The following is a 17814-nucleotide window of genomic DNA, read 5'->3' as shown; positions in this document are numbered from 1 at the left end:
ACCCACCACCACCACAAGTGTTTTTTTTTTGAGACTGAGTCTTGCTCTGTCTCCCAGGCTGGAGTGCAGTGGCGGGACCTCAGCTCACTGCAACCTCCGCCTCCCGGGTTCAACTGATTCTCTTGCCTCAGCCTCCCAAGTAGCTGGGATTACAGGCACCCGCCACCTGCCTTTTTTTTTTTTTTTTTTTTTTTGTATTTTTAGTAGAGATGGGGTTTTGCCATGTTGGCCAGGCTGGTCTCGAACTCCTGACCTCAGGTGATCCGCTGACCTCAGGTGATCCGCCCACCTCGGCCTCCCAAAGTGCGGGGATTACAGGCATGAGCCACTGCGCCTGACCCAACACAAGTTTAAAATGAAAGCTGTTATCAGTAGAGAATCTTCACCACTTCGGCACCAGCTCAAGTGTAATGTCGGCACACTTTTAGCTTAGAGTCAGAAAAATAAACATGTATGAAAATGTGTGGCAAGAGCCCTTCCATAAAGCAAATCTCTCTGTTGCAATGGTTCTTAACAAGGTGTAAACATTATAATTACCTATGAAACTTTTAAACCTGTATGCCAGGCCCCATCCAAACTTACTGACTCAATCTCCAGGCATCTGTTTTTGTTTTTGTGGGTTTTGTTTTTGTTTTTTTGAGATAGAGTCTCACTCTGTCGCCAGGCTGGAGTGCAGTGGCGTGATCTCGGCTCACTGCAATCTTTGCCTCCCAGGTTCAAGCGATTCTCCTGCCTCAGCCTCCCAAGTAGCTGGGATTACAGGTGCACACCACCACACCCAGCTAATTTTTGTATTTTTAGTAGAGATGGGGTTTCACCATATTGGCAAGGATGGCCTCAATTTCCTGAGCTTGTGATCCGCCCGACTCGGCCTCCCCAAGTGCTGGGATTCCAGGCGTGAGCCACCGTGCCCGGCCACCATGTGTATTTTTTAAAAGGCCCCAGTGGTTCTGATGCACACCCCCAGAAGAGAAACACAGCATCTTTACACAGTACTCAGTCCTCATCAAGGAGACATTTAACAGAAACTCCTACTGACATCCATTGGCTCCTTGGGGATTACTGACAACGTAACAAATCAAGACAGCGATTCCCTGGCTGTGACCACCAACTGTGGAAAGCAGCAGTTTGATAGCTCAGTGCTGTGATGGAGCCGTCCGGAACTCCTCAACAACGAACCAAAAAGAGAAGTGGTGATCTGTACACAAACGCGGGCGTGACAAGAACCAGGTGCGGGAGTCCACTGGCTTTCCCAGCTCTCCTGGGTTGAGGACAGACAGCTGAACTGGCTGTGCTATTTGGAGATGGGCCCCACTGCCCCTTTTCAACTGTGCGGCTCAGGCTGCATAACCACAGTGACCCCATGGGCTGGGGTGGGGGCATCTACTGGGCTTCCTGGGGGCTCTCCCGACTGCCACCCCCTGCCCTTGTCTGACTTGGAATCTCTTCCTAATAGACCTCAACTAAAGGCCGCACGTCCTTCTCGCAACACTGATTTTCTCCTCCGCAGTCTCGAATTTGAGAGGCTTGATGCGTGAGAGTCAAACCGGCTAGCAAGGACAGCCTGGAAGCTGATGAAGAAATGAGGCTCAGAATCAGAGCTGGGTGGCGTCGGGGAGAAAGGCTGGCAGGGAGGGCAGGGGCACAGAGCAGTGGTTATGCTGGGAAACAAGGTGGGGATGAGGAAGTCAGGCTTCCAGGCAGATTTTCAAACCTTATTCCTACTGTGTGGCTGTTACAAGTTTTATGGATTTTCAGGAAATTTCCTCTGTCCTGAAAACTTTTTGAGACAGGGTCTTGCTCTGTCACCCAGGCTGGAGTGCAGTGGTGCAATCTTGGCTCACTGCAGCCTCCACCTCCGTTAAGTGATTCTCCTGCCTCAGCCTCCCCAGTAGCTGGGATTACAGGCACTCGCCATGACACCCGGCTAATTTTTATACTTTTAGTTGAGACAGGGTTTCGCCATGTTGGCCAGGCTGGTCTCGAATTCCTGACCTCAGGTGATCCACCCACCTCAGCCTCCCAAAGTGCTGGGATTACAGGCGTGAGCCACCACACCCAGCCAATTTTTTATATTTTCGGTTTCGCCAGGTTGCCCAGACTGGTCTCAAACTCCTGAGCTCAAGCAATCTGCCCACCTCAGCCTCCCTAGCAGTTGGGACTACAGGTGCATGCCACCACACCCTGCAAAGTTTTATTTCTGTACACGTCTCTATGGTGCCCAGGCTGGTCTCAAACTCCTGGACTCAAGTGATCCTCCTGCCTTGGTCTCTCAAAGTGTTGGGACTACAGGCATGAGCCGCCGTGCCTGGCAAGATATCACTCTTGAGCAAAAGCAGACAGCAACAACAATGGTTTGCCCGTAGCTGTGGTCATGGTTAACTGAGGCCTGGTTTCAAGGGAACCGAGTGAATCAGGGTAACGGCTTGATATGCTGCCGTTCTCTGGATGCAGGATGACAGGAGAGGCCGGGAGCAGTCTCTTCAGCAAGCCCTGCTGCAGAGAGCCTGTGGTGGACAGGAAGGGCGGGCAGGCTGCGTGCCAGGCCAGGCTCTCAGCCTGGTCTTTAAGGTCCATATTCTGTTCCTGAGGCATCCAGAACCCCAGACTCCTCCTCCTCATAACACAGGAACACATCACTGGGACACTGCATATCACCTTTGCTATTTCAGATGATGCTGGAAAGTGCTGTGGACCTGAAGATGAGTGGGCAGAAAGGGATTCGAGGGCATGGACTTCCTGGGCGTTCCCATGGCTTCATCTGATAAGAAAGCCTAGGAAACATCTTCCAAGTGAACTTCCTGATTTCCCTTCCCTAGAAGCCAGGAGCAGGGTGGGAGTAAAGAAATGGAGGAAGGGGCTGGGCACGGTGGCTCACGCCTGTAATCCGACAGAGGCTGAGGCAGGAGAATTGCTTGAACCTGGAAGGCGGAGGTTGCAGTGAGCTGAGATCGTGCCGCTGCACTCCAGCCTGGGTGACAGAGCAAGACTCCATCTCAAAAAAAAAAAAAAAAAGGAAAGAATCTGCTCACACAACCCGATGAGGGTGCCAGGCAGAGCCCTCTGTCAGATCTGGGTCTGCCCATATCCAGGTCAGCAGCCCCAGGGCAGGCAGGATACCTGCTTGAAGGCCTGGCTCATATGACCTTCCTGGGTGCCAGACACAGGACATCTCGCCTTTGGAGACAACTGAGAAGCGGCGGGAACACACGGACAACTTGGTCAAGTAAGGTCATGACAAGTACCAGGAACAAAATATGGGCCAGGAAGCTGGGATTTCCATGAGAACATGCCTGGTTCCACTGCCTCCATAAAGAACCTGTAATCTGCCACTTCATTAACTCAGGCCCTAGGGCCAAACCCAGAGATGGGAGAGGAAACTCAGCTCTGGCTGAAGGGAAAACCTCAAGCAGCCACGGAGGGAGGGAGGGAGGGAGGAGTGAGATCCAGGCTTCCTTGTTCAAGCTGCCTGGATGGGTGGGGCCCACGTGTCAGAGGGTGTGACTGCCATGGGGAGGCTACATGAGTCAAGGGCAGCTCAGGGACCTATCCCCCACTGCTGCCTCTGCTTCACGAACCAGAGATCATCTAAATCACCCTCTTAGAGCCCAGCCCTTACTCAGCGTCTCCGATTAGGGCAGGAAGTAAGACAGGGCATGGGAGAGACTCAGTAACAACCCACATGTCCCAGAAAGCTTGAAGACCGATGATGTGAGAGTGCTGGGGAGCATAGGAGAGGTCGGGGGCTTCCGAAGAACAACGCGCGCTGAGGGTCTCCAGCCAGGAGCAAAGGGCCCCCTGCTGCTGCTACAGTCTCTTTTTAATGAGTTTCTCCAGCTTGCGGATGCGTGACGACTCTTGCTCTGGTGTTGGCGCCATCAGGGACAGTGAGCCAGAGCTTTCCGTCCCCGAGGGCGGTGCGGGGAGCCGCTGGCGCAGGAGTTCCAGCATGCTGCTCTGCTCACTCCTCTTCAGCCCCTAAGGTTGAGAGAGAAGGAGAACCGTCACGAAGTCTGGGCCAGAACGGCCCACGGGGGAGAGCGCAGTATCTGGATATGGGGTCAGCAGAGGCTCTGCAGACAGCATAGTTACTCCAGGCTGAGGGTGAACCCTTTCCTCAAGGGACTCACCAGCCCTGGGTAGTAGCGTGGGAGGAAAAGAGACGGGAAGAAAAGGTAAAGGAAGAGAAAGAAGGGGCTGAGAGAGGAGAAAGGACAGGTCAAGGAGGAGGGAAGGACAACACTCCTGTCCTCATCCCCCTGCCCCTGCCCCATCCTCCCTGTGCAGGGGGTCTCAGCGGGGCATGCAGGGCCTGTCAGAATCCTGAAGTGCACATGCCCGGGGCCATCCTCCTCCACAGGCTTCTCCGAATCCAGTTTGCTCTGTGGAACCAGGCACATGCATTTTGAGAAAGCCCCCCAGGAACCTACATCCCAATCCCTGGTTAAGAACCGCTGAGTGTGAGGGGGATGAGCAGGTGTGGACAAAACGTCCCAGCACGAACCTTCATGTCCAGTATCTTCTGAAAGGTTTCTGTGTTGCCGTCTGTGAGGAGTTTGATGTAGTTGTCAACAAACACCACCAACGGTTCATGAGGGGCCATCACTACCTACGGCGGGAGGAGACAGGAGCCGGCCCCTCAGGAAAACTCACTCCTCACTTGCCAGCCGAGCGCAAAATGGATTCTGAGAGGTTTCCTTAAGCAGCAGCAACCCAAACTAGAAACTCCCCAGTGGCCCATCTCATCGTCACACGCCACTAGAGCAATGTCCTAAATTTGCTGAATCCTAAATACACCTGTGCTGCTTTTTGAAGTATAGGTTCCCGGGGCCCTCCTCGAAAGACGCTAATTCAGTAGGCCTGGCTGGAGTCCCAGGTGATTTTTAAACTATCAGGACCATTTGGGAAACCCTGCGTGAGAGGGTCTCCTGTTCTAGGCATTTCACCAGTACACGGTACTTGCTCCTTATGCCTTGACGTATTCCTGACAAATGGGTGGCAAAAGGAGCCAGTATAAGTAAGTGGATTTCTTACAAAATGCCAAAGCTGCCTCACCTTTTGGGGACTTAAAATCTGTAACTTCATGTAACGACTAACTTAAACTATCAATCAACACACAAACAAAGGAAAGGAACGCCACTGCAACCCTTATTCATTTCCGTTTGGTTCTGGAATGCAGTATCTGATTTTCTTTCCCCAGTCGACTGATTTGTTTTGAATTCCTGAGACTGAAGGAAAGAGTGGCGAGGAGGAGTTCACTCAGGGATCCTCTGCAGATAATTCCCAGACCACATGCTCTCCTCCCCGGCAGTAAGCAGCAGGGGAAGAACATGATGAGGCAGCTTCATCCTCACCCACATGAGCTCTTCATCCTCACCCGCATGAGCTCTTCATCCTCACCCACGAGCTGCTTCATCCTCACCCACATGAGCTCTTCACCCTCACCCGCATGAGCTCTTCACCCTCACCCACTTGAGCTGCTTCATCCTCACCCGCATGAGCTCTTCATCCTCACCCACTTGAGCTCTTCATCCTCACCCACATCCCACCGGTGTCTGAGGCCCTGCTGCCACTTCCTACTCCTGCCGTCCCTGAGTCATCTGGTTTAGGAAGTGGCCTGAAGAGCCCACAGGTCCTGGGCTTTTAAGACCACATCGCCACAGGACCATCTGTTCTCCAGTCCTCATCCCTACTCTTCCAAATAGCTGGAAACCAGAGGCAGATGCTCAGGGCTTCAGACGTTCCTCACCCGAAGTACAGTCTTTTGTTAAATGGGGCTTTAAAAAATCCATTTGCTGATTAGATTCAGTTACTACAACATCTGTTCAGAGTTCATTTAAAGTGTCAGAGTACAGAAAGCCAGAAAGGCTGATGTGGAAGGGAGTAACTGAGAGCTGTGCCTGAAATTCCTGCTGAGAAGCAAGAGATCCCTGACATACACTGATTCACAGTGGCGACCACCTAACCTCCAAGCTTGACCACATTTGATCACAAGAGAATCCCACGACAACAAGAAATTCATTTGTCAGAAGGAATTACTGAGCCCCAATAACTATCCACAGACTTTCAACAATATCTGATGAGGCCAAAATCCAGTCCAGCCCAAGAATGTGGACCGTGCTTTGAGGCCAGTAAGGATAGGACCTACCCTGTGCTTTCAAAACCAAGGCTTCTCGGAAAAAGAGATTAAATAAACAACTGGCCCCTTTTAACACAAGCCATCACCTTGAGGATCATCTCAGCCCGGGTCATGCCTTTGACGACGATCTTGGTGTAGCTGGCAGGTGCCTTCCTCACCACCTGCGAGCCGATGGAGGGGAGATCGAGCAGGACCATCTTCAGTGAGTGGGTGTCCAGCAGCAGCTGTGGAGCAAAGCAGAGCATTACTGGCCCCTTCCAGTGACCCAGTGCCGAGTGGACCCATGCCGATGAGTCATGTTTTCCTCATTATACATGTAACACATTCTTGTTGCAAAAAATTTGGGAAATAAACAGAAATATAAAAGAAAAAAATTATGTATAATTCCCATCACCTAAGAAAAACAACATCAAGGAGCCAGCCTATGTGTAGGTATATAAAAAACTAAATCAGGGGGCCAGGACCGTGGCTCGCACCTGTAATCCCAGCACTTCAGGAGGCCCAGGCAGCAGGATCGCTTGAGCTCAGGAGTTCGAGACCAGCCTGGGCAACATGGCAAAACCCTGCCTCTACAAAAAATGCAAAAATTAGCCAGGCGTGGGGGTGCGCATCTGTGGTCCCAGCTACTGGGGAAGACTGAGGTGGGTGGATCGCTTAAGCCTGGGAGGTTGAGGCGGCAGTGAGTCAAGATTGTGCCACTGTAACTCTCCAGCCTGGGTGACAGAGGGAGACCCTGTCTCAGTAACAAACCACAACCCCTCCATAAAACTAAATCAGAATTATACTGTATGTATATTCAATTTTATAACGTGGTTTTCTCACTTCATATATACATTTTTTATATTCTATTTTCCCATCTTTACAGTCTTTAAAAAACAAATCATGGTTTTTAACTGCACTCTAGCCTGGGCCTCATGTCGAGACCCTATCTCTAAAGAAGAATCGTGATTTAATGGCTCTGCAGTACTCTGTGATGTGTGCGGCTGTGTAAACTTTAAGATCTTTCCAATGGAATGGACCCATTTACACCTCTGCCAGCCATGGGGACTGCACCCTTATCAGCACTGAAAACTCAGCAAATCCTGATTATTCATTAGGCAAAAAATAGTAACTCATTATTGTTGTACTTTGAATTCCTCTGGATGTTACTGAGGATGTAGGAGATTTACCCAAATGTAAACATTGTATCCTGGCAACAATCTACCTTTTCCTCTTTGTTCTGGTTCTCTGGGATGCCAATTATCTAGAAGGACACCCACTGTCCTTCTAAAGGCTCAGTGACTGCCGGGAATGACGGGAGGAATGTTTTGTCACATTTAATCTGAGTAAAGCCTTACCTACCCTGGAGGTTATTTATCGTTCCCATTTTACAGATGAGGAAAAGTTCCAGAGGATTAACAGCTCGCCAAACTCATCTCATGCAATGGACAGGGTTAGACAAAAGGTGGACAGGAAGCTGGAAATCCATTTCCGGTTGCCCAGGTAACGGGGTTAGACAAAAGGTGGACAGGAAGCTGGAATTCCATTTTCGGTTGCCACGTAACGGGGTTAGACAAAAGGTGGACAGGAAGCTGGAATTCCATTTCCGGTTGCCCAGGTAACGGGGTTAGACAAAAGGTGGACGGGAAGCTGGAATTCCATTTCCGGTTGCCACGTAACGGGGTTAGACAAAAGGTGGACGGGAAGCTGGAATTCCATTTCCGGTTGCCCAGGTAACGGGGTTAGACAAAAGGTGGACGGGAAGCTGGAATTCCATTTCCGGTTGCCCAGGTAACGGGGTTAGACAAAAGGTGGACGGGAAGCTGGAATTCCATTTCCGGTTGCCCAGGTAAATGTCCCTGGGTGGTTTTGGTGTGGAGCTCACACTGACTCCTGCTGACTGCCCTGCTCTGCTGCCGCCGCTGCTCTTGGCAACCAGGGAGCAGAAAAATGGCTGAAGCCAGAAGGGTGTACTCTGGCCTGTTGAGATGGCTTAGGAGAATGGAACCACATGGTCACCAAGCAGACAACGGCAGCAGTGCGGTGACAGCTCCCAATGCCACCACTCAACCCCAGTGATAATGGCCAAACTTATGTACAGGGCAAGGCCTGTACTCTCTGCCATGCCTGCTTCTTTGGGAAAGCCTTCTGTAATCCCATCAGGTAGGTGAGAAATGGGACCCTTCAGGCCCTGTGACACTTTGCATCCTCCAATTTCCTATTTACTTTGCTTTGGACAGAAGAATTAATTATTAAAGAGAAACTAAGTAATGAGAGATACTATGAACTTAAGGGTTACGGCAATTATAATTTTGACAATGGTAGAAACGTGGGGAAGACGTCAGTGTTTTATATGGAATAATTTAGACGTGGTAAGGAATTACACTGAGGTCAGAGCAATTTCACGTGGTTCTGCGGCTAGTCAAAGGCCTGCACCACGCAGGTCATTCAACTGTAGCCAGCAAAGTGCAGGGCATTTTGGACCTTTCTGGATTTCCAGAGATAGAAATTCTCACTCTCCTAGTGTCTGCTTTGTTGAAAAGGCCAAGGGCTCCGAGAAAAGGGTATGCAAACCTCCAGGAGGGGGAATGGCACAGACTGCTCAAGGCCCACGTGAAGAGCCTGGCGTTAGTGCACTTTCCAGAATTCCAGTGGAAATGACTGCTGCTCTTCCTCGGAATCCAGAATAAGCCACTAAAGCATTCCAGGTGGATTAAATTCTTAGATATAAAAAAGAAAAACTTTAAGAAGAAAATACAGGGCGCAGTGGCTCATGCCTATAATCCCAGCACTTTGGGAGGCTGAGGCGGGTGGATCACCTGAGGTCAGGAGTTCAAGACCAGCCTGGCCAACATGGAGAAACCCCGTCTCTACTAAAAATACAAAAATTAGCTGGGTGTGGTGGCGCATGCCTGTAATCCCAGCTACTTGGGAGGCTGAGGCAGGAGAATCGCTTGAACCTGGGAGGTTTGCACTACAGCCTGGGTGACAGAACAAGACACTGTCTCAAAAAAAAAAAAAAAAAAAAAAGAAGAAGAAGAAAATACAGAGAGTATTTTCATTGCTTATGGGTGGAGAAGAATGTCAAACATGAGAAAGAATGAACCGCCTACCCTAAAATGAAAGGAGTCTGTATCAGAAGAAACAAAGTAAAAGACAAGACACAAATCAGAAGATATGTGCAACGTTGACAAGGGAACGGGGTTCCGAACATGAAGATTCCTACACATCAACAGGAAAAGGACAAACTATCCCAACAGCGACACAACAACAGGCAAACAATACCAACACCGGATTCACAAAAGAGGAAACTCAAATGCCCGAAAGGCATATGAAATGACACGTAACCTGGTTAGTAATTGGGAAATGCAAATTAAAACCACAGATGTACACCATAATATACCCATCAGAGTCAGAAGTAAACAGATTACTTGATAATCAAGTGTGGGCACAGCCATGGCACTGAAATTCACAAATGTACACCGTAATACATCAGAGTCAGAAGTAAACAGGTTGATAATCTAGTGTGGGCACGGCCACACTGAAATTCAGACTTGTGGTGAGAGTAGAATTTAGTTCAAGCACATTGGGGGAAATTTAGCAACATTTCCTCAGTTGGAGATGTGTATCACCCGTAACACAGCATTAATACTTATATCCATTACAGGAATTATTGCCCAGGTAAAAACGTTCCCCGTATCCGCTATTTATAAAAGCAAAAGTTTGGAAACAACCTACACATCCATTGACAGTGGAATGAATAAACAAATGACAGCGCACTCATGCAATGGAATATGCTGCTGAGGTTAAAATGAATGGGTGCACACAGCATGCATCAACATGCATAAATCTCAGAAAATAGTAAGTTGGGAAAAAAAAGCAAGTGGGGAAATGATATGTCTAATGCCATTTATATAGTTTTAAAATATGCAAAACAAAATCATGTATCATTTGTGAATATATACACATATATCAAAACACATATGAGAATAAAACCAAAATCAGGACAGTGTTTACTTTGGGGCATGGAGGAAGGGATGGGCAGGATGGGGTTCATGGGGGCGGTCTTCAGCAATAACTAATGATTTACTTTACATAAAAATAATCTAAAGCAGGCTGGGTGTGGCAGCTCATGCCTGTAATCCCAGCATTTTGGGAGGCTGAGGCAGAAGGATCGCTTGAGGCTAGGAATTCAAGATTACCCTGGGCAACACAGTGAGATCTTGTCTCTATAAAAACAAAAATAAAAAGATTAGACAGGCGCAGTGGCACACACTTGTAGTCTCAGCTACTTAGGAGGCTGAGGTGGGAAGATGGCTTAAGCCCAGGAATTCTAGGTTGCAGTGAGCTATGATGGCACCATTGCACCCCAGCCTGGGAGACAGACTGGGACCCTGTCTCTTAAGAAAAAAAAAAAATGGGCCAGGTGCGGTGTCTCATGCTTGTAATCCCAGAACTTTGGGAGGCTGAGGTGGGTGGATCACCTAAGGTCAGGAGTTTGAGACCAGCCTGACCAACATGGTGAGACCCCATCTCTACTAAAAATACAAAAATTAGCCAGATGTGGTGGTGCACACCTCTAATCCCAGCTACTCGGGAGGCTGAGGCAGGAGAATTGCTTGAACTCGGGAGGTGAAGGTTGCAGTGAGCCAAGATCACGCCATTGTACTCCAGACTGGGCGACACAGTGAGACACTTTCTCAAAAAAAAAAAAAAAAAAGATGTAAAGTAAATGTGGAAACATGTTACATATTTTGCTGAGCTGAGTGGTTAGCTACTGTTTTTTTACATTATTTTCTGTACATTAATTAACTGGAATTTTTGTTCAAAGAATACCATTCAGGACCCAACTCTGTTTTCCATGTAGCAAATTTTGAGAGCCTTGTCAAAATCAAAGCCATGTCTTGGCATTCATTTGTTGGTAGGGAAAAAAAATCAGTCATTATATTTTAAAGCATATGGAGATATTTCCTACTTTTCTACTTCCCAGAGATATATTATATGCATAAACAATTGTACAGTCTTAAATGACAGGAAGGGTTTGAATGCACCAGACATAATTCTCTAGTGTCCATCATATACAGGGAGATATGACACTTTCATTCCCTGGCCAGTCACCATAAAATTCTGTCTTTACCAGACACTGAGAGGTGAAAACCCTGGTCTCAGGTTTTATGTAAAGCAAGGCAGTCAGAAACGGTGGGAACGACCCTGACAGATTTGGCGGCTGTCTGTGTGAAGTCAAGACAGAAAGTTCCCATTTATCATGAAAATCTGCTAGTTTTCAACTTTGAAATAGTTGATAATTCATCTTCTTAGGCATGAGACATTGGGCAAGGGGTGGCTATTGCCACATTGGTTTCTGCCTCAGCGATAATTTCTGGGGCAGTATGGGCTGGGTAATGTTGACGGGGTGCGGGGGTGCGAGGGTGGCCAGTGTGCCATGCCTGTGAAGGCTGATCACCCAGCAATGGAAATCTTTGAGGGGCCCTTTACTTCCTAAGGAGCCTCCTACAATTCCTGGGGACATGATGACTATCAACAGTGATGAAAATTTTGTGTAAATAAGATACAGGCCCACGCTCCTAGAAGACAAAGAACCATGTGAACAAAACCACATAAGTGAACCATATTGGTCCACCATAGAAAGTTCTTCAATGAGGTGGCACAGGGGAGACAGCTCAGCTATCAGGAGGGATGGACCAAGGTGGACACATGTTCTATTTCTTTTTCTTCTTCAAAAAATTAGGTGTAACTTTCACAGAGTACACAAACACCATGTACGCCGTTCGATCAACATCCAGACGTGCACACCCTGCTGCCTAACGGAAGACAGAGCACACTTCTGGCATCCCTGAAGCCTCCCTCATGCTCTCGTCCAGTCAATGCTCTCCTTTCCCTCCCAGCAAACTCTCCTGCTGTCTCTCACTGTAGCTAGTTGCCTGCTCATAAACCTGCTGTGAACATTCGTCTCTCCTGCTCTCTCTCACTGTAGCTTGTTTCCTGCTCATAAACCTGCTGTGAACATCCGTGCACATGCCTTTGGTCGTCATAAAGTCCTCATTTCTCTAGGGTGGAAGCTACTCAAGAGTAGAACTGCTGGATCATGGGGTAGGCATATGTTTGGCTAACTGCCTAGGAGTTTTCCAATGTGGCTGTGCTAACTTCCATTTCTACCAGCACATATGAAAGTTCCAGTTGCTCCACATCCTTACCAACACTTGGTATCATCACTCTTTTAAATTACTATTATTATTAGAGACAAGGTCTTACTCTGTCACCTGGGCTGGAATGCAGTGGTGCAATCACAGCTCACTGCAACCTTGAACTCCTGGGCTCAACTGATCCTCCTGTCTCAGCTTCCCGAATAGCTAGGACTACAGGCATGGGCCACACTTGGCTAATTTTTAAATTGTTTTGTAGAGATAGGGTCTCGCTGTGTTGCCCAGGCTGATCTCAAACTGCTGAGCTCAAGCAATCTTCCTGCCACAGCCTCCCAAAGTGCTAGGATTACAGGCACAAGCCATCACACTTGGCCAAAGTCTTTTAAGTACTCAAAATAACCAATCCTTTCTTTTATGGTTAGTGCTTTTAATGTTTTGTTTAAGGGATCTTTGCCTAACCCAAGGTCATAAACATATTGTCTTATTTTTTTTTTTTTTTCTTTTTTTTTTTTTTTTTTTGAGACGGAGTCTTGCTCTGTCACCCAGGCTGGAGTGCAGTGGCACAATCTCGGCTCACTGCAAACTCCGCCTCCCGGGTTCATGCCATTCTCCTGCCTCAGCCTCTCCGAGTAGCTGGGACTACAGGCGCCCGCCACCACGCCCGGCTAATTTTTTGTATTTTTAGTAGAGACGGGGTTTCACCGTGGTCTCGATCTCCTGACCTCGTGATCCGCCCGCCTCGGCCTCCCAAAGTGCTGGGATTACAAGCGTGAGCCACCGCGCCCGGCCAATAACATATTGTCTTATATTAAATCTTCCAGAAGCTTTATTGCCTTATTTTTTAGAGCCATAATCCATCTGGAATTAATTTTCTAAAAATGGAGATATAATTCAAAAACCTAAAATTTACCTTTTGGAAGTGTACAGTTCAGTGGTTTTTAAGGTCTATTTACAAGGTTGTGCAGCTATCAGCATTATCGGGTTTCAGAACACGTTATCACCCCAGAAAGAAACCCTTACCCATTAGCAGCCATTCCCATCTCCCCCTCCCTCAGCCTTTGTCAACCATTAATCCACTTTCTGTTTTATGGATTTGCCTGTTCTGGACATTTCATAGAAGCAGAGTCATACAATACGTGGCTTTTTGTGTCTGGCTTCTTTCGCTTAACACTGTTTCAAGGCTCTTCCATGTTGTAGCAGGAATGGGTACTTTATTCCTTTTAATGGCTGAGTAACATTCCCTTGTATGGATAGACCACATTTTGTTTATCATCAGCTGATGGACATTTGAGTTGTTTCTACTTTCTGGCTATTCTAAATGGTGCTGCTATGAATATTTGTGTACAAGCTTTTGTGTGAACACATTTTTTTTTCAATTCTTTTTTTTTTTTGAGACAGAGTCTCACCCTGTCACCCAGCCTAGAGGTACAGTGGCGCAATCTTGGCTCATTGCAACCTCTCCCTCCCAGGTTCAGGCGATTCTCCTGCCTCAGCTTCCCGAGTAGCTGGGGTTACAGGCATGCACCACCACGTACGGCTAATTTTTGTATTTTTAGTAGAAGTGGGTTTTCACCATGTTGGCCAGGCTGGTCTCGAACTCCTGACCTCAGGTGATCTGCCTGCCTTGGCCTCCCAAAGTGCTCAGATTACAGGTGTGAACCACCGTGCCCTGCCTTTTTCAATTCATTTGGGTATATATCTAGGAGTATAATTGCTGGGCCCTGTGGTAACTCTATGTAAATGCCAAACTGTTTTCCAAAATGGCTGTAGCATTTTGCATTACCACCAGCAATGTATGAATGTTCTAATTTCACCAAATCCTCTTTGGAATTGATTTTTATATATGGTGTGTGGCAAAGGTCAAGATTTTTTTCCAATATGGATATCCAATTACCCAGCACTATTTACTGAAAAGACTCTCTTTCCTAAACTGAGTGATGCCACTTTGGTCATAAATCAAGTGTCTACATATGTGTGGGTCTATTCCTCAGCTCAGATCTGTTCTGTTGGCCTATTTGTCCCTGGGGCCAGTGCCACACTGCTCTAATTACAATACTGCTACAATAAGTCTTGATATCCTGAGCTTTAACTCCTCCAATTCTGTTCTAAGATTATTTTAGCTACTGTCTTCTGTATCTTCATCTAACTTTTAAAATCAGCATATCAATTCACGCGTGCGCACACACACACACACACACGCACACACCCCTGCTGGGATTCTACTGTATCTATAGATAAATTGATACAGTAATTGTGATTGAATTCTATCTATAGATTAATTTTGGAATAATTTACCGCTTTTTAAATTGTTATTGATTTTTTATTGGGCAGCCTCCTCAGCCAGAGTAGGCTCAGAAAGCCTCCGTATGTATTTCTTTTTGAGTCTTTCTTATCAATGAACATGAGCTATCCTGTCATTTTAAAGGTCTTTGTGGATTCTGTGTCTTAATATTGTACAGTTTTCTGTGTAGAAGACTTGTACATTTTTGACAGATTTACTCCTAGGTATTTAATGTTTCCTGATGTTATTATAAATGATTTCATTTAAGCCTGGGAGCCATGGCTCATGCCTGTAATCGCAGCACTTTGGGAGGCTAAGGAGGGTGGAGTTTGAGACCAGCCTGGGAGACACAGGGAGGCAGACCCTGTATCTACCAAAAAAAAAAAAAAAAAAAGAGCCAGGCATGGTAGTATATTCCTGTAGTCCCAGATACTTGAGAAGTTGAGGCAGGAGGATAGCTTGAGCCCAGGAGTTGAAACTGCAGTAAGCTATGATTGTGCCACTGTACTCACTCCAGCCTGGGCAATACAGCAAATAAAAAAAAAAGCATTTCACTCAAAAATGTTCATTTTTAAATTGTTTGCTGCTGGTATATAGAAATATATTTTAAAACACTTTCCTTATAGCCAACAACCTTGCTAAATTTATATTCTTTTTTTTTTTTGAGACGGAGTCTCTATCACTCAGGGTGGAGTGCAGTGGCGCAATCTCCACTCATTGCAACCTCCCAGGTTCAAGCAATTCTCCTGCCTCAGCCTCTCGAATAGCTGGGATTACAGGCACGCCACACCTCGCCCAGCTAATTTTTGAATTTTTAGTAGAGACGGGGTTTCACTGTGTTGGTCAGGCTGGTCTTGAACTCTTGACCTCGTGATCCGCCTGCCTCGGCCTCCCAAAGTGCTGGGATTAAGGGTGTAAGCCACTGCACCCGGCCTGCTAAATTTATATTCTAACAGTTTATCTTTAGATCCTTTTAGATTTATTACTCATAATCATATTTTCCAGAAAAATGACAGCTTAGTTTCCTCCTTTCTAATCTGTATATATTTTCTTTTAAAAATATTTTGTTTTTTGCCTTGTTGTCCTAGCCAGGACTTCAACAACAACGTGGGATAGAAATGGTGACAGCGGACATTCTTACCTTTAATCTCAAGGGAAATAAAAACTTTCCTAGGTGAACACAGCCATAAGAATAATTAATAACCCTGCAAAACAGGATGATCTGAAGATCACAGACTAGCAAGAAGCATGATCAATACTGGTGTGGGTCAGTTCCACGTGCCCTTGCGACTGCTCGAGGACTCTGGGGCCCAAAGATAAATAACTCACTTTATATAGTACTCAGAGAACAAAGAGCAAAAAAATGTCTCCCATCCCATTTTCAGCATAAGTATTAAAGCAAAACCTAATTTAGGATCTGGCACCCTTGTGGCAAGGCACACACAGCTGAGGTTGGGCTGAATCTTAGCTTCCAATGCCACAGCTTTTGTTCAAGTTTGGATGGCAGCCGCTCCATGAATGTAGGCAGCGTCTGTTTCAGTCTATGAACACTGCTGAGTTAACTTGATTCTGATGGTTCTGCTGCCTGAGTGAACACGCCTGCAGCTACATGGCTGCTTGAGTTTCAAGGCCCAGACATCAGGGCAAATACAGGTCCAGCCAAACCTCAACTCATGTGAAAACCCTTCAGGGGCCACGTTGCCCTGTAGTTCCCACCCACACCCTCCCCATTCTGGGCCTGTCAAGACCCACACTCCTCTACTGCCCACCTGAACTGGCCTGGGGTCTGGAGTAACACTCCAGTTCCAGCAGATGATTTTCTCATCCACACCTCAAAACGGAAGTAAACATAGGATGTTCGCTGTGGGTTTGTTAAAAAAAAAAAAATAATGGACATAAGCACTAGTTGAACTGATATTTTTCTGAAGATACTGGCTTTGGGTCTGAGCTTACTATAATTATTAAAAGACTCTTTTTTTTTTTTTTTTTTTTCGTGGGGCAGATGGTGTCTTACTCTGTTGCCCAGGCTTCAGTGCAGTGGCACGATCATAGCTCACTTCAGCCTGGATTCAAAGAATCCTCCGACTTCAGCCTCCTGAGCAGCTGGGACTACAGGTGTGAACCATTTTTTAGCTAATGTTTTATTTTTTTGAGAGATGGGGTTGCCCAGGCTGGTCTTGAACTCCTGGCCTCAAGCGATCCTCCCATCTCAGCCTCCCGTCACTGGGATTTATTCTTTTTTTTTTTTTTTTTTTTTTTTTTTGAGATGGAGTCTCACTCTGTTGCCCAGGCTAGAGTGCAGTGGTGCGATCTGAGCTCACTGCAACCTCCACCTCCACCTGCAAGTGATTCTCCTGTCTCAGCCTCCCGAGTAGCTGGGATTACAGGCAGGCACCACCACGTCCGGCTTTTTTTTTTTTTTTTTTTTTTTTTGAGATGGAGTTTTGCTCTTGTTGCCCAGGCTGGAGTGCAGTGGTGTGATCTCGGCTCACTGCAACCTCCACCTCCCGGGTTGAAGCAATTCTGCCTCAGCCTCCCGAGTGGCTGGGATTACAGGCGCCCACAACCACGCCCAGCTAATTTTTTGTATTATTAGTAGAGACAGGGTTCAACATGTTGGCCAGGCTGGTCTCGAACTCCTGACCTCAGATGATCCGCCTGCCTCAGCCTCCCAAAGTGCTGGGATTACAGACGTGAGCCACCACGCCCGGCCAGTATCCCAAGTTTTTTGTTTGTTTGTTTGTTTGAGATGGAGTCTCACTTTGTCACCCAGGCTGGAGTGCAGTGGTGTGGTATCGGCTCACTGCAACCTCCGCCTCCCGGGTTCAAGTGATTCTCCTGCCTCAGCCTCCCGAGTAGCTGAGATTACAGGCGCCTGCCACCATGCCCAGCTAATTTTTGTATTTTTAGTAGAGATGGGGTTTCACCATGTTGGCCAGGCTGCTCTCAAACTCCTTACCCCAGGAGATCTGCCCGCCCAGGCCTCTCAAAGTGCGGGGTTACAGCGTGAGCCGCCGCGCCCGGCCCAGCCACCTCCGCTCATTGGAGTGTGAGTACTAGGAGCAGGGACCTTTCCGTGCTGCTTGCTGTGTTATACGCTGCACCCAGAACTTAGTAGGCATTCAAACAAAATTTTTAAAAATAAATGGAAGAATGAATTAAGAAACCTTCTGGGTGAGTCATTATACTGTCCCCAAACAGGGGACATCATCAATTTTATTCCTGCCAAGTAGATCTGGACTAGAAGAGTA

At 47.2% G+C, this 17814-nt stretch overlaps 1 protein-coding gene across 3 annotated transcripts in view; it reads right to left on the bottom strand.

Annotated features, from left to right (window-relative positions):
• Window positions 1-620: 620 nt before the first annotated feature.
• Window positions 621-17814, bottom strand: part of VPS53 (VPS53 subunit of GARP complex) — a 181039-nt gene continuing 163845 nt past the window's right edge. For 2 of the 3 annotated variants that reach the window (XM_055256623.2, XM_055256626.2), the window contains 3 exons: window positions 6226-6363; window positions 4505-4609; window positions 621-3978 (listed from right to left, as the gene is read on the bottom strand). In XM_055256623.2, the coding sequence (XP_055112598.1) occupies window positions 3808-3978; window positions 4505-4609; window positions 6226-6363 (414 nt within the window). In that variant the 3' untranslated portion in view covers window positions 621-3807. Of the gene's footprint in view, window positions 3979-4504; window positions 4610-6225; window positions 6364-17814 lie in introns of those variants that run through there. The other variant, XR_008653085.2, reaches the window with a different exon arrangement.

This window comes from Symphalangus syndactylus, chromosome 20 (genome assembly GCF_028878055.3).
Source record: "Symphalangus syndactylus isolate Jambi chromosome 20, NHGRI_mSymSyn1-v2.1_pri, whole genome shotgun sequence".
NCBI lineage: Eukaryota > Metazoa > Chordata > Mammalia > Primates > Hylobatidae > Symphalangus > Symphalangus syndactylus.
This window is presented reverse-complemented; position numbering and strand designations above follow the sequence as displayed.